Source organism: Rhipicephalus microplus, unplaced genomic scaffold (genome assembly GCF_043290135.1).
Source record: "Rhipicephalus microplus isolate Deutch F79 unplaced genomic scaffold, USDA_Rmic scaffold_12, whole genome shotgun sequence".
In the NCBI taxonomy this organism is placed as follows: domain Eukaryota; kingdom Metazoa; phylum Arthropoda; class Arachnida; order Ixodida; family Ixodidae; genus Rhipicephalus; species Rhipicephalus microplus.
In genome coordinates, this window is record NW_027464585.1 from 31233201 (window position 1) to 31248326 (window position 15126).

At 44.6% G+C, this 15126-nt stretch overlaps 1 protein-coding gene across 5 annotated transcripts in view; it reads left to right on the plus strand.

Moving 5' to 3' along the window:
- LOC119166718 (ATP-binding cassette sub-family C member 3) overlaps positions 1-12233 on the plus strand; it is a 308522-nt gene extending 296289 nt beyond the window's left edge. For all 5 annotated transcript variants that reach the window (XM_075882443.1, XM_075882442.1, XM_075882441.1 and 2 more), the window contains 3 exons: positions 4189-4355; positions 5613-5807; positions 11950-12233. In XM_075882443.1, coding sequence (XP_075738558.1) covers positions 4189-4355; positions 5613-5807; positions 11950-12061 — 474 coding nt within the window. In that variant the 3' untranslated portion in view covers positions 12062-12233. The remainder of the gene's footprint in view (positions 1-4188; positions 4356-5612; positions 5808-11949) is intronic.
- Positions 12234-15126: the final 2893 nt, after the last annotated feature.

A 15126-nucleotide genomic window follows, 5' to 3' on the forward strand; every position in this document is an offset into this window, starting at 1 on the left:
CGCCAAAGGCATTATATTAGGGTGGTTACATCTATAAATAAATTAGTTGCGTTCGCACACAAATAAAGCTTTGTTCCTACATAACTAACTGAAATACATCTTGCTTCATGGCCATGATAAAAATGCGTTCCCATATAAATACATCATAGTTCAGCTTACAGTACGAGTTTACAGCATTTATTACAATGTGTTTATTGCCACTATGTACCGACACTTCGGTTATTCTATTCTATCGCAAAATTGTTTTAGAAAAAAATTCATTGACGTGCGTGTTAGTTTTAGCTGAGTATTCCAGGATTTTGAAACTATGAGATAAACGCTCGAAATTTAATGAGGTTTGTGTAGGTAAATTTCTCTGTTATTTTCAGTTTTATTACAGTAAATCATATAAAAATGTTACAATCTCTCTTTATGGTGGTGGTCAAAAAGACACTCCCGTCCTAGGTCTGCCTTTATGTATTGCGGCTCTCTCTCATACTTTGGCCTGTGTACATTTCAAACCTTGTTCAACATCGTAATAAGGCAGGAATCGCATCATGTATACTGTCTTTTTTTTTCAGTCGCTTATTCCTCGTACATCTCAGGATTGAAACCACCTTCTCTCAAGTGTCACAACCATCACTGACTGCAAATGTTTTCATGGAACATCGCTCAACATTGTACAGCCAGAAAAATTAGCTCCCCGTATTTATTGCTCTTATTTGTTTTATTGTTTACTGGAAATAACTACTTTTGTATAACTAGGGAATTTCTTCTTAACTGAGTTGACTGCACTGTCATTTTGTCTATTTAATTTATATATTTACTCTCCTCTTCAATGCCATTTACCCTGTGGGTAAATGACAAAAAGTAACCACGGCTGTTTTTATATAGTGAACGCTGATTATAATACTTAGTAATCCAGTAGTGCAGCCTCCAGTTGCACCATCCTTCCGCAAATTTTGCTCTTTGGATGCGTTCAATGTGTGTTTGTGCACTGCAATTGTTCACGGTGATCTGATTCTGGTCCAAAGGCTCAATCTGGCTGCGATTGTGCTTCTTTGATGGAGGTGAAACGATGAAAACTCGTTTACTGCGCGATGTCGGCGCATGTAAAAGAATACCGGGTGGTGTAAACTTCTTGGCACACTCAACTACGACCTACTTCATCATCATCATCATCATTATCATCAGCCTGACTACGTTCACTGCAGGACAAAGGCCTCTCCCATGTTCCGCCAGTTAACCCGGTCCTGTGCCTGCTGATGCCAATTTATACCCGCAAACTTCTTAATCTCATCTGCCCACCTAACCTTCTGTCTCCCCCTAACCCGTTTGCCTTCTCTGGGAATCCAGTCAATTACCCTTAACGACCAGCGGTTATCCTGTCGACGCGCTACATGCCCGGCCCATGTCCATTTCTTCTTCTTGATTTCAGCTATGATATCCTTAACGCCCGTTTGTTCCCTAATCCACACTGCTCTCTTGTCTCTTAAGGTTACACCTACCATTTTTCTTTCGATTGCTCGCTGCGTCGTCCTCAATTTAAGCTGAACCCTCTTTGTAAGTCTCCAGGTTTCTGCTCCGTAGCTCACTACCAGCAAGATACAGCTGTTATATACCTCTTGAGGGATAGTGGTAATCTACCTGTCATAATTTGAGAGTACTTGCCAAATGTGCTCCACCCAATTCTTATTCTTCTAGTTACTTCAGTCTCGTGGTTAGGCTCCGTGGTTATTACCTGCCCTAAGTAGACATAGTCTTTTACAACTTCAAGTGCACTATTACCTATCTCGAAGCGCTGCTTCTTTCGGAGGTTGTTGTACATTACTTTCGTTTTCTGCAGATTCATTTTAAGACCCACCTTTCTGCTCTCCTTGTCTAACTCCGTAATCTTGAGTTGCAATTTGTCCCCTGAGGTACTCAGCAATGCAATGTCATCGGCGAAGCACAGGTTATTAAGGTACTCTCTATTAACTCTTATCCCTAACTGTTCCCATTCTAGGCTTCTGAAAACCTCCTGTAAGCACGCGGTAAATAGCATTGGGGAGATTGTGCCTCCCTGCCTTACACCCTTCTTGATTGGTATTCTGTTGCTTTCTTTATGAAGCACTATGGTAGCAGTTGATCCCCTGTAGATTTCTTCCAGGATGTTTATATATGCTTTATCGACGCCCTGATTTCGCAGTGTCTGCATGACGGCTGATATTTCTACTAAATCAAACGCCTTCTCGTAATCTATGAAGGCTATGTATAGTGGTTGGTTATACTCTGAGCATTTCTCTATTACCTGATTGATAGTATGAATGTGGTCAATTGTTGAGTAGCCTGTTCGAAATCCTGCTTGTTCCTTTGGTTGATTGAATTCTAATGTTTTCTTTACTCTGTTAGCAATTACCTTTGTCAATAGCTTGTATATACAGAGAGCAAGCTGATCGGCCTGTAATTCTTAAAGCCCTTGTCATCTCCTTTCTTATGTATTAAGATGATGTTAGCGTTCTTCCAAGACTCTGGTACTCTTCCCGTCAGGAGACACTTCGTAAACAAAGTGGCTAGTTTTTCTAACACAATCTGTCCTCCATCTTTCAGCAGATCTGATGTTACCTGATCCTCACCAGCATCTTTGCCTCTTTGCATGCTCTCCAAAGCTTTTCTGACTTCTTCCATCATTACTGGTGGGGTGTCATCTGGGTTACTGCTAGTTCTTATAGTATTAAGGTCGTGGTTGTTTCGGCTACTGTACAGATCTCTGTAAAACTCCTCCGCTATTTTAACTATCCTATCCATATTGGTAGTTATTTTGCCTTCTTTGTCCCTTAGTGCATACATCCGATTTTTGCCTATCCCAAGTTTCCTCTTCACTGCTTTGACACTTCCTCAGTGTTTCAGAGCGTGTTCAATTCTCTCCATGTTATACCTTCTTACATCGGATACCTTACGCCTGTTTATCAACTTCGAAAGCTCTGCCAGTTCTATTTTGTCTGTTGTACTTGAGACTTTCATGATTTGACTCTTCTTAATGAGATTTTTCGTTTCCTGGGAAAGCTTGCCAGTGTCCTGTCTAACTACCCTGCCTCCAACTTCCACTGCATACTCCGTAATGATACTCGTCAGATTATCATTTATTGTATCTACGCTAAGGTTGGTTTCCTCACTAAGAGCCGAGTACCTGTTCTGAAGCGAGACTCTGAATTCCTCTACTTTCCCTCTCAGCGCTAGCTCATTGATTGGCTTCTTGCGTATCAGTTTCTGTCGTTCCTTCTTCAAGTCTAGGCGAATTCGAGACGGTACCATTCTATGGTCACTGCATCGTACCTTGCCAACCACTTCCACATCCTGCACGATGCTTGGTGTGCACTCATTATAAAGTCTATTTCGTTCTTATTTTCGCAATTAGGGCTCCTCCATGTCCACTTGTGGTTTCCTCGTTTTCGGTAGAAGGTATTTAAAATTCGTAAATTATTGCGTTCTGCGAATTCTACTAGTAGCTCTCCTCTGGCGTTTTTAGTACCGATGCCATAATCTCCTACTGCCTTGTCTCCAGCCCCGATAGCAAAGGACATGCCCGTTCTGTAGCACCGTATAGGCCTCATCTGTCCTCATAACCTCACTAAGCTCTATTATATCCCATTTAACACCCTTTAGCTCCTCGAATAGTACAGCTAGACTTCCCTCACTAGATAAGGTTCTAGCGTTAAACGTTGCCAAGTTCAGGTTCCAATGGCGGCCTGTCCGGATCCAGAGATTCTTAGCACCCTCTGCTGCGTTGCAGATCTGACCGCCGCCATGGTCAGTTGCTTCGCAGCTGCTGGGGACTGAGGGCCGTGAGTTATTTGACGTATGCATGTGGGAGGTAGTGGCCAGATACTGCACCAGGGTGGCCAATCCTTCTCTGGTGAGGGAGTGCGTTCCCGGCGGTGGTTACCGGTGAGGCCGCACCCCAGGCCTCGTAATGCAGTTCCATCACCACGCGGATTTTTTTTTATCCGGTTGGGAACTGCGCGGCACTGGGATTTGAACCACGGACCTTTTGCATGCGAGGCGGATGCTCTAACCACTACGCCATCGCTGCTCTCACACTGTCACAATCAAAATGTTACACTTCCCTCTTAACAATACCTTACTATCTGAAGGTAAAGCTTCACAAACTACGATTACTCAAGGAGTGGTATGCTATTTAAAATTGCGGATTTTGATTCGTGATTTCAGGACCCCGTGCTGTTCAGCGGCACCCTTCGCTCGAACTTGGACCCCTTCGACAGCATGAAGGACGACGAGCTGTGGCGAGCCCTGGAACACTCTCACCTCAAAGAATACGTGGCTGGCCTTGAGAAGGGGCTTGAGCACATCATTACCGAGGGCGGCGAAAACATCAGGTTCACTTCTCTCGCTCATTAATTGCCGAAAGTTGCAATACCGCCCAGCAGCACTTTTCTAGCAGGCAGTGCAGGGGCACTCTTCGTGAGCAGTGCAAAAAAATGGACACAAGTGTTGTATGTTCTAATTAGCCATGTTAGATCCTTTACTTCAGTGGTAACTTCGTATGCAACACCTCCCGAAATAGGTGCCATGATGTTATCTTGACTCACATGTTCTTATCAAAGTGAAATTCATACGAGCCGTGATCACACATACCCCGCGGGCCTTCACTGCATCGGCATTGGGGCTGAGTGTGCATTAGTTCGTGTAGATTACATCCTAATACGACTGATATAATTTTGACAGCAGTGTACACACGCTGTGCGACGATATTTTGCACAATTTAAAGAAAGCCCACGAAATATAAAATCAAACCGCGTGACCACGCTCGTGTGCTAGAATACCGCATTACTCTCAACCATGCTTCCACTTAAACAGGCGCGGACCGTAGTGAAATAAGCAGCCACAACTCTGTGAGGGTTCGATTTCTACAGCGTCAGCACTTTTCACGGCCACACACAAGGAAGGGCTGTTGTCCTTGATGAGCCATGGGTTTGGTGTTCGAAGTACTGTCGAAAGCACTGCAGTACAAAACCGACTAACGCGCGCAACAGCGTGCTTTGATTTGACTATACTTGCGGGCTTTCAAATGTGAACGTCATTGTAATAAAACACTTTGACGCAATACAAAATACGCTAACAAGCAGCCCATGATAGGAAGTCTTGTCTTTGATATCAGTGATTAAAGGTTGACCATAAAAAAGCATTCTGGGTTTTCGACCTCGTATATGTTCTGCTCAATAGATGACCAGCATCTACAATATCACAAATAATTGAATACACAATTTGAACAAACCGTTAATTTACACCTAACACAGCGTGACTGAAATAGCTTTTGCCAGCTGCTTTTTGTTAAGACAAAGCCGTATTCAAAGCGTTGTGAACGTCCGACAGGGCATATTTTCGGTAAATTACGTGATAAACGCAAACACGTGCATCAGCCTGCCATCACTCGTACTCAGGAGCATTCTAAAAGAAGAGCGCAGAAGGGCCGTGCTATCTCACATGTCTTGTTGCTATAGACTCACTCCAATTAGCCTTTCTTTTTTACGAAAGATGCTAGTTGCCAGTGGCACAGTGGGTTCTTTTTTTTCATTTTTTCTGTCACGCGCGAAAGAGACTTAAGTCGTGCAACTTCTTGATGAACCTTTCAGCGTCGGTCAGCGCCAGCTTGTGTGCCTGGCGCGAGCCCTCCTTCGCAAGTCTCGCATCCTCATCCTGGACGAGGCCACGGCTGCCGTGGACATGGAGACGGACGACCTCATCCAGGCCACCATACGCCGGGAGTTCGCCGACTGCACCATCATCACCATCGCGCACAGGCTCAACACTGTGCTCGACTACGACAGGTATATACGCGTTGCGACTAATGTGGGTTCGCTGATTCAAGGTTGACTGGCTGCTAGCATTTAGCGCAGAAAGAACTAACCAGTAGACAAATACAAGCGCTAACTATCGTCAACGTGGTTGAAAGTTCAGTCTCTACATTGTTGTTTGAGTGAACGGCGTTGTTGAAGTTTGGTGCTTGTGTTCGTCGACTTCATTGTCCTTTCTGCACCATTTGCTACAAGCAAGATTACGCATATAGTTGTAGCGTGTGTGATCATCGCTTTGCGTTTTGTTGCTTCCGGTCGATAGGACCCTGTTTGCTACTTCGACAAAGCTTTTCAGGAACGTTCCTTTATGAAAGCAACAATGGATGCAGCATCCGTGTGCGTGACTGAAACGATTGTTTGGTTTCGTATCGCCACGCACGTAAACAGAAAACTGTCAATACGTTCTCCCTCAGTCAAAAATGTCCAGAATCCAGAAGTCGCCGGGATGACGGAGAGAAGAAAGCATACGCAGGATGCAGCCAGAAAAACTTTTTTTACTTAACTTGCAAACAGTATACCTCTTTAAATGTTCACGAATGTTTACATAAAAGCAGGATGTTTCGGCTCTTGTCCACAACCGCAAATGAATGAGCAAAACTGTCTGGTTACGCATGTCTTGAAATGTGACCTATTAACATGTGTGCGCATGTGCGAAGCTGTCTAGGTTGTCAAAGAATGAAGATGAAGTCGTCAAGTATAGTTCTTTTCTCTTTGGTTATCTTTGCCTTTTCAAGTCTATTGCCTATCCCAGTATTTGCCTCTATCCGAGGCCAGCTGCTTGTACGTATTCGGCTAGTGCATTTGATGAAACCTTCCATGCACCACGCTTCTAGAGTCTTTTCTGAAAGCTACCTGTCTCTTGTAAGTAACTTCGATGGCATTTCACACACCTTATGCCACCTTCTCCGGGTGTACATTTGAGTTGAATGTCCTCGTGTGTTTTTCCCTGCCACAGGGGTTCACCAGTCCGACTCTCAAGTTCAGCTCAAGGGATTTCTGGCGTACAAAATATTCTTGTTCTTCACTTGTTCTGCTCTATGTTGTGCTAAGATAAAGTTGCCCGGCTTCAAACACTTGATTTACCTTCTAACAGCGGCCTTGTAGTGTCATACTGCTCATCGATGAGGAGTAAATACCGAACGCTGGTATTTTCAGTGAAACATAAAAGCAATTGTCACTTAGGTCATGGCACTTGAATTCAAGCACTTGAATGAGCAGCTTGCAGCATGCTCATTCAAGTGCTCGAAGTAAAAGGGCAGGTACGGGATGCATTTTTTTCGCTACCAAGAACGAATGTTGCGTGAGATCATGATTGGCCTCTTTGTATAGGCTGCAGAATCGAGTCAGTCGCTGAAAATTTTCATCCTAATGTGTCTCGATGGTCATTGAAAGTGCGCTGTGTGAAAACCACCGGAAAAATGATTCTCAATAGAGCAGCGGATAAGTATTTCGATCACGTAGAAACTTGTGCTCGTGTAAAACACTATCTTGGAACAACTCTGAATGAGGCACGAGCGCTTGCGTGTGGCTACCTTGTGCTTGCGTCCAATAATACAAATGATGTTCTGCTTTCTAGGCATGCTGGATTGCTTCCGTCAAAGCGGATAATTCGCTTGCGTCGTGCTTCATAGAGGTGCCTGCTAAAGAAGAATGTTGCTTCTCGTAATAGCTGCAAAGCTACAGTACATAAAGTTGCACGCCGTTCAGGAGACGGGGGACACATGGTGCTCATGCTTCCCCTCTTGAATGTCTTTTTCGCCATGGCATACATAGCGCAAAATGACAATTTCTGACCACTCTTATTATCGAGAAGGTGCTCCCCCTCCGCCGAAAATTTCTTCCAATGCCTCTAGTTGCACGCCTCCTTTGCAGCGAAAAGTTTCCTTTGCCGCAAGCACGGGCTAAAGTGCACTTGATCCTTGAATCCAACGCAGAACACCTTGTTTCTTGTAGCAGGCGAGGCCGCCAGATTAAGCGCTGTCTGAGGCTATCGAGAGCTTAAGTCTTTCGAAACAGTTAATTAGCCTTTCATACAGTCGGTGACGAAGCCACACGAGTATTTTACCGGGTTCGTCGAACTATACAACACGTATAATTAAACGGAGATGCGAAAGCGGCACCGGGCGGGGAAGGAGTAGTCTGGTAGTGCAATCTGTCTTTGAAGGTCACTTCCACTACGAGGTGCCACGGTATGTCCTCGTGCCCAGACTGGCAGCATATCCGGTGATACTGATTGGACGCCCTCGACTAAGCTGATTAAGAAGCCACTGTTTATGAAATAATTTCGGGCTGGCGTGGAACAAAGAATTTCCATTCTTTAGGTGCATCGTTATATCCGCTTCTGAAACATGAAGCCATCTGGCTAACGGCCAAGTGCGGAACGTGTTTGCCCAGAAAATGATCAAAGAGCTCCTATTTTGTTCACATAAATAACAATTTCCGACAGCACCTGTCTTTTCAGTCATAACCGCTCACGTTTGCAGAGAAAGAAACAAGCTATATAGACTCCTAATTAAAAAGTTGGGTGACGTTTATGCTTTAAGAGCAAAACACAATAACGGTATCCTGTCTGTAATTAACCACTAAGTCCATACCTCTTATTGTATAATATTACTCGAGAAGTTTCCATTGGGCATTACTACAATGTAATCAATAAAGTTTGAAGTGGCTTCCGTCAGTGACTGTATTCGGTGTTCTCAGTAGAACATTTTAGGCTTATGAGCAATCATGAACGTGAAACGTTTTTGAAGTTGCTACCTACTATGCGGCATTAAAGGAGCACCCACACGAATATTTAGCACCTGGTTTTTGTTGTTACAATAAGTAGTTTATGACTTACGTATGGTGGCTGGGAACCTCACTTGCGCGAGTGCGTGACGGATACTAATGAGACACGTTTTTGGATTTGCAAGTTCGGATGCAAACAGCACCGAACTTGGCTGCAGCAGTTGTAGGGGCCCGATTAACACTGCTGGCCACGTGGCCATGCAAAACTGTGACGTGAGAGCCTCGCGCGAGCGGGCGCCATACTGAAAATTAGCGCAGCCAACGCATGCGAAGCCGCAGGCACGGAGGAGGAAATTGTAGGTTACGCAAGCGCAGGGCGTAAGCTCGTGACGTTGGCTTGTTTACATTGCCTCTGCGTTGATGTCAGCGTCACGAGGAGCCCCACATATTACTCAGACATGCGGAATGCACTTAAAATTAACTTTTAAATATGTTCTAGGCTATATTTGCTCTTGATATCGTTTATGCTGCCTGCCCCCATATAGGTCATTAAGATAATCACATGTTCTGTCACTCGATGCTAATATACGCTTGCACCATGAAATATTGCTGTGATATGACATGCTGTAATGTGAAGCTTGTATACAGGATGCGTCTGTTGTGAAGTATAAACTGTACTTTCACAGCATTTACAAGCAACGGAAGGTATTTCAACTGTATTTGCAACCATTCACGCGGCTCTGTTGAAGTACCAGTGTATAACTTGAAAAAGTTTGGACCCCTGGCTCTGCAAGTATTCTTCTAAAACACTGTTGAAGAACATCCTGCCCTGGGCCTGCACAGTATAGTTGGTGGTACGATGGCGCAGGCAGTAGAAATATCTAAGAGGTGTTTAAACCATTTTTATGTGAGACTTCAGGCAGGCACTTTAACGAAAATCTCCCTTAACGGCAGTGAAAAAATGAAACAGCTTCCGTGTATCGGTCCTTGCACAAAACGTAATATTCCTCCCATGGGGCACATACTGTTAGTTATGCAATAAGCTGTAAACAATTCAACAAGTATTTACGGGTTCCTGGAGCGGGGTCTTTACTCGGGAACATGTTGCAGAGAACCTTAAAAAAAGAATGACCGTTAAGGCCACATTGCACCAGTTTTCTTTCTCTTGAGAACGAAGCCAGCGTACCTTATAATCTAATTGTACTATTATAGGCCTGGCTTGCATTGTATTTGGCAAACCCGAAATTCCTTTGAAAATGGAGATGTAGAAGTGCGATCTGTGCGAGCATATTTTCCCAAGTCTATGCGCCATTTTCTTGAAGTGCTGAAGGTGCCAGATGTCTGTTTTTCATTGCAATTTGTGGTTGCGCTCCTATTTATTTGCATTTTGTCGAGTATGTAAAGTCTTGACATGAGAGACAAGAAAGAGAGAAAAACGCCAGGTCTGCGCGGAAGGCTCAGCGGAGTCACAGTAAAAACGAGAAGAGCAGCCCTTCAGTCTCCTAAACACTCATCGGGTAACTGCTGCAAGCACACTTGCTGGGTGCCTACTACGACGATAATATTAGTATCTTCTGAGTAGTATGCGGCACTTGCCTTCCTATTCTTCGTCATTCTTCTGAGAAGCGCGGTGTCCGCTAAACTATTTAGAGGAATTTCGTGCTAATTGTTCATTCAGAGGCTGACGGCGATGAGGAATTATGCCTGAAGTGGGTATGCGCCACAGTTAATAGCAGAACAAAAACAAGCTTTTGTAATGGGTTGGAGCATTTTACGGCCCACTTGTTCCGCTATTCAAATTGTGTGATGCCCGGTTGCTCTTTTGCTTTTCTAAAAAACTATTACTCCTATTAACACGATTCCTTTCCCGACATCAAGCCTGCCTAGGGCAAGGTTGCGAACAAGTCCCAAGCACTGGCGTGGCACAGCGATAGAACACTGGGCTGCCATGCAGCGGACCCGTGTTTAAGCCCCACTGTGTCTTTGGTACTAGGTTTTTTTTCTTATTTCTATCATGGTGGTAGCATCTATCATGGTGGTAGCATCGACCCGATGAACGCAAAGAATAAATGTCTGGGTCCCAGCTGGAATCAAAGTCAAGCATTCTGTGTGGCTTACAAAGCCTAAAGAGGTATTTCGACCACGTTTCGGCACTGGTTTGACTCCTCCATAAAAAAAAACTTCTGCATACAGGGACGGCCCTGACAAAATTTAAACTTAAATAGATAAGCGCTCAAGTTTTACTTCACTTCATTTTCGCATGGCTTGCAAACTGACACCAAGATTTGCGTGACGTTAGGCTGCTGTACACTTTCGGTGACCTCATGCTCCACATTTGATGACGTCAGGTACTAAAGCGTACAAAATGGCAATTCATGCGTTAACAAAGGAGCCACGGCCATAGAAACATCACACCATGCGCAAGCACGTCTGAAGAGAAGTCGGATGCTAAAAGAGTCTGCTTACTACGCTCGACGTTGCATTGCTTCGTAGTTCTGATGAAAGTGATTGTAGAGAAAGAAACACCGTAATGTTGCATATGCTGCCATTTTGAAGCGCCGTAAATCACGTTCCACGGCTTTGCAGATATGGCATTTTGTCTGTAATGAGCGACTTCACATTACAAGACATCCCGAGGGCAGCGAAGAGGCAGGTGCGCGTCTCACTTACGGATCAACTAGTTTTGTCACTATCATTTTGAGTTGTCTTTAGGTAGCAGCAGCTTCATCTCCCTATAGGCACGCTATCGGGACCAGCTTCAGCATGACGTGACTGGTCGTGACATACAGGCTGGAGCAAATTGGCGGCGTCTGGCGCGTTTTATTCCGTGCCTGGCTTTCTTGGAAACTGCTCATGCTGCTTTGGTATTTGGTGTGACGCCCTCGGTAGCGTGGAAGTAGCCGGTAGAAAAAGCTTGACGGGAAAAGCAACTCGGTCAATGGCTCGAAGGAAACACTTCGTCTCATGGTTTTTTTTTCTTCTTCAGAGCCTTCATGCAAGTTGCGTTTTGTTTTTCATCATCACCAACAGAATTTTTTGCAGGTATTCTATATGCAGAAAAGGCATGCCATATGAGTTACCGGGGGACGGAAAGGCACCCAGAACAGACTTCTTTCAGAGTGCAGCATGTTTTGTTAAGAACGAGTTCCTGCTCGCAGAAAAATTAAAGTCGGGGTATTTCCCCTAAAAGGGTTCAGGATTATTTGAGCAGTACTATCTAGACGCAAAATTCTGTGTCTTCGGTGGTAAAGATGGTGTTCTGTATATCGCTTTTGTAGCCACAACGGCCATCAGTGTAATTGTAAGTAGGTTAATTGAAATGGCATATTGTGAAAGCTTTGGCGTTCCGTGCACGCGTGCACGCGTGCAATTTTTTTCCTTCTTGCAGAATCATGGTGCTGGACCGTGGGCAAATTGTGGAGTTCGATGCACCGCGGGACCTTCTGAAGCAGGAGACATCCGTGTTTTACCAGCTCGCCAAGGATGCCAACCTTGTCTAGCCCTATACCGAGCTACCTGCGTTTTATAATTTATGCAGGTAGTGCTAGGCTTTATTAACTAATTTTAACTACCTTTTATGAGCATACAATGATTTAGGTTTATATCTTACGTTAATAGCTTTTTAGTAGTGCACGCAATAAAGAAAATAAAGCTCACTGAATGCCTGTTTGACATTGGAGAGCCTCTACACTGAACTTACGATGTACATTTGCAAACCCGTTTTTTTTTACATGAAGGCATCACAGTGTGGTTTGAGGAACAGGGACTATAATGTGGATGCTACTCTTTCGACGGCCGTCATAAGTGAAACGCACATTGTTCACGTCGACCACACTGGGAGACCTGAAAAAAGATGGTAACTGCGGCAAGCTAACCTCTGTGAGTGAGGGCCACTATCGTCATGAACTGGCTCTCACAAGGCAAAACAAAAAGCTACTTGGCGCTCCCAAAGCTGAGGGAGTAGGTACCCTTCTTTGTTCCGTTTTCTTTGGCTCTATCTCTTTATGTTTCATTTTGTTCTCTGTATTTTCAATTATTTCTCTCGTTCTCTTTCTTGCTCTTCCTATTTTTATTACTATTCCTTGCCTTTCCCGTTTTATTCTTGCTTTCTCAATTTTTTTTTCTCTTCAGCCTTCGTTACGCCAAGCCACGACAGCAAACGGAGGGCTTAAAGTGTTGTGCGGTTATTATTGTCACTATGATGCACAGTTTGCTTGATTGGACTGGTTGGAACATAGCTGATAAAGCATAACACTGCTTACGACGGCACAAGAGACCATGTCGCGGCCGCGTCTTCAACCTTTGCCGCCTTGAGCGTCGTTTCATTTGTCTAGTGTCGCAGGCAAGGGTGCCCCTTGGCTGCATGCATCAGCGAGCCATATCTTGATTGATGTGTGGGGTTTAACGTACCAAACCACCATATGATTAGTAGAGGCGCCGTAGTAAAGGGCCCCGAAAAGTTTGACCACGTGGGGTTCTTTAACAAGCCCCAAATATGAACACCAGGGCCAGCATTTTCAGCATTGTAACCGCAGCAATGTCATAGAGCATTGTCACCTCCATCGAAAACGCAGCCGCTGCAGTCGGAATTGGATCCTGCGACATGCGGGTCAGCAGTCGAGTGCTTTAGCCACTAGACCACCGCGGCAGGGTGTGGGTCGTACTTTTTTAAGGCTTGTATGGTAAAATCGAACAGGAGCCTATATTGTTCACTTTTTAAATATTGATAACATTAACTGAAGCGACATCAATGAATGTGACGCCATGCGTGTCTGGTATTTGGCAGAAGGACTGATGTCATAGCAACATCTGCCCGTGAAGGAACACTATAGCGTCGACAGCATTATGAACAAGCCACAAAGAAGACTACGCTGCCACCTGCCTGACGGTATCTAAACGCGCTAGCTGCATTTCTGGGTCTTGACTGGCGAGCCGTGTTTACTATTGCTCGTTATCAGCTTATGCGGAACAGGAAAATAAAGGTGTTAAGATTTGGCTCCGAGATGTGATTAAGCGAGGGGAAGCCACTGAAACACCGAAAGGCGAGTCTAATTAGCAATTTATTTCTGCAACTTTGAAAAAGAACACTCTTTATGTCCTACGAAAGTCTCTGGCATCCTTCTAAAGTTATGAGGTTGCTTTTTTTTTTGTCGTCTGCCTCGAGTAAGAATTTTGAAGGAGCTGTTCTGCATGCGTCGTAGCCTTCCACGTTTCATTCCGCCTGAAATGTCTGAAGGGACTGAGAGTGCGGACAAGACTTTGGTAAGTTCATGTGCCCCCTAGCAAAGGAGTCTGCTCTCTCGTTTCTCTTGTGTTCTGTGTGTTTCAGACTGTGGATCAGGCTGTACTTATTCAGAAAAAAGTGCTATTTTTAGGGGCGAAGCTCATTAAAGCGTGGGTCGTGCGTCTTCTGTATGTAGTAGCCATCTCTTGTTTTAGTCCTTAAAATGTCCGCTGGATGGTGGTACTTGTATATAATGAATATATGATTAAAAGATGCGAGATGTAGGTACTTGGAGTGTTTCACTAGATGGATGGACAGATGGACAAACAGACTGACATTCGGATAGATGAACGAATGCTCGGACGGTCTCGTGGATACATACGTACATACATACATACATGCATACATACATGCATACATACATGCATACATGCATACATGCGTACATGCGTACATGCGTACATGCGTACATGCGTACATGCGTACATGCGTACATGCGTACATGCGTACATACGCACATACGTACGTACGTACATACATACGTACGTACGTACATACGTACATACATACATACATACATACATATAGGCAGACACAGATTTACAGACCATGCCCTCCGAAATGGCAAGCATGCGGTAAGTTTTTCTCTGGCTTTTAGGGAGCGTCTTTTCAGAGGTGGGCTTGGCCCACTCTATTCTCCGCAACGCGGCGCTGCTTCATAAGGTCAAAAAGGCTGCCGCACTTTTGACGAAGCTTGCATACGGCAAGCAAAAAAATGGCTTTACGCTTTTATATAACTCTGCACTCAATTGGCAGTGTCGGGTCAAGGCGCGCGAGAGAAAAAGCGAATGATTGGGAGCATATATTTTCAAACAGGCTTTTTTTGCTATTGATTTGTGCCCCCCCCCCCCCCATAGCCCTTATATTTCAGATGCCTCTGCAAAAGATCATCATGGGCTGGACACTTACTGTGCTTAGAAGCTTGCAGGCTGTATAGTGTGGAGAGCCCTCATGAAAAAAGACAACCCGAGCAACAAGCGAAGTCAGAGGAGTGCCACGTTCTACGCTCACGAGGCACACTCTATTAAAGTATAGCCCCTGAATAAATTATAAAGGATTGCTTTTTCTTTGATTTCATGAAACTAGCACTATTTTTAATTGTAACGTTATTTCAAGAACCTTCCCGTCGAGCCGCAGAAGCAGGATACAGGGAGGAAAGTGCAGGCAGTCACCATGCGTCTAGACAATGTCTAGACTGAACATCGCCGCTTGTGCGACGACCATGAGCTGGTTACAGGCACGTTTTGGTCACATGCGCCCAATCGCACTGTGAATTTCACG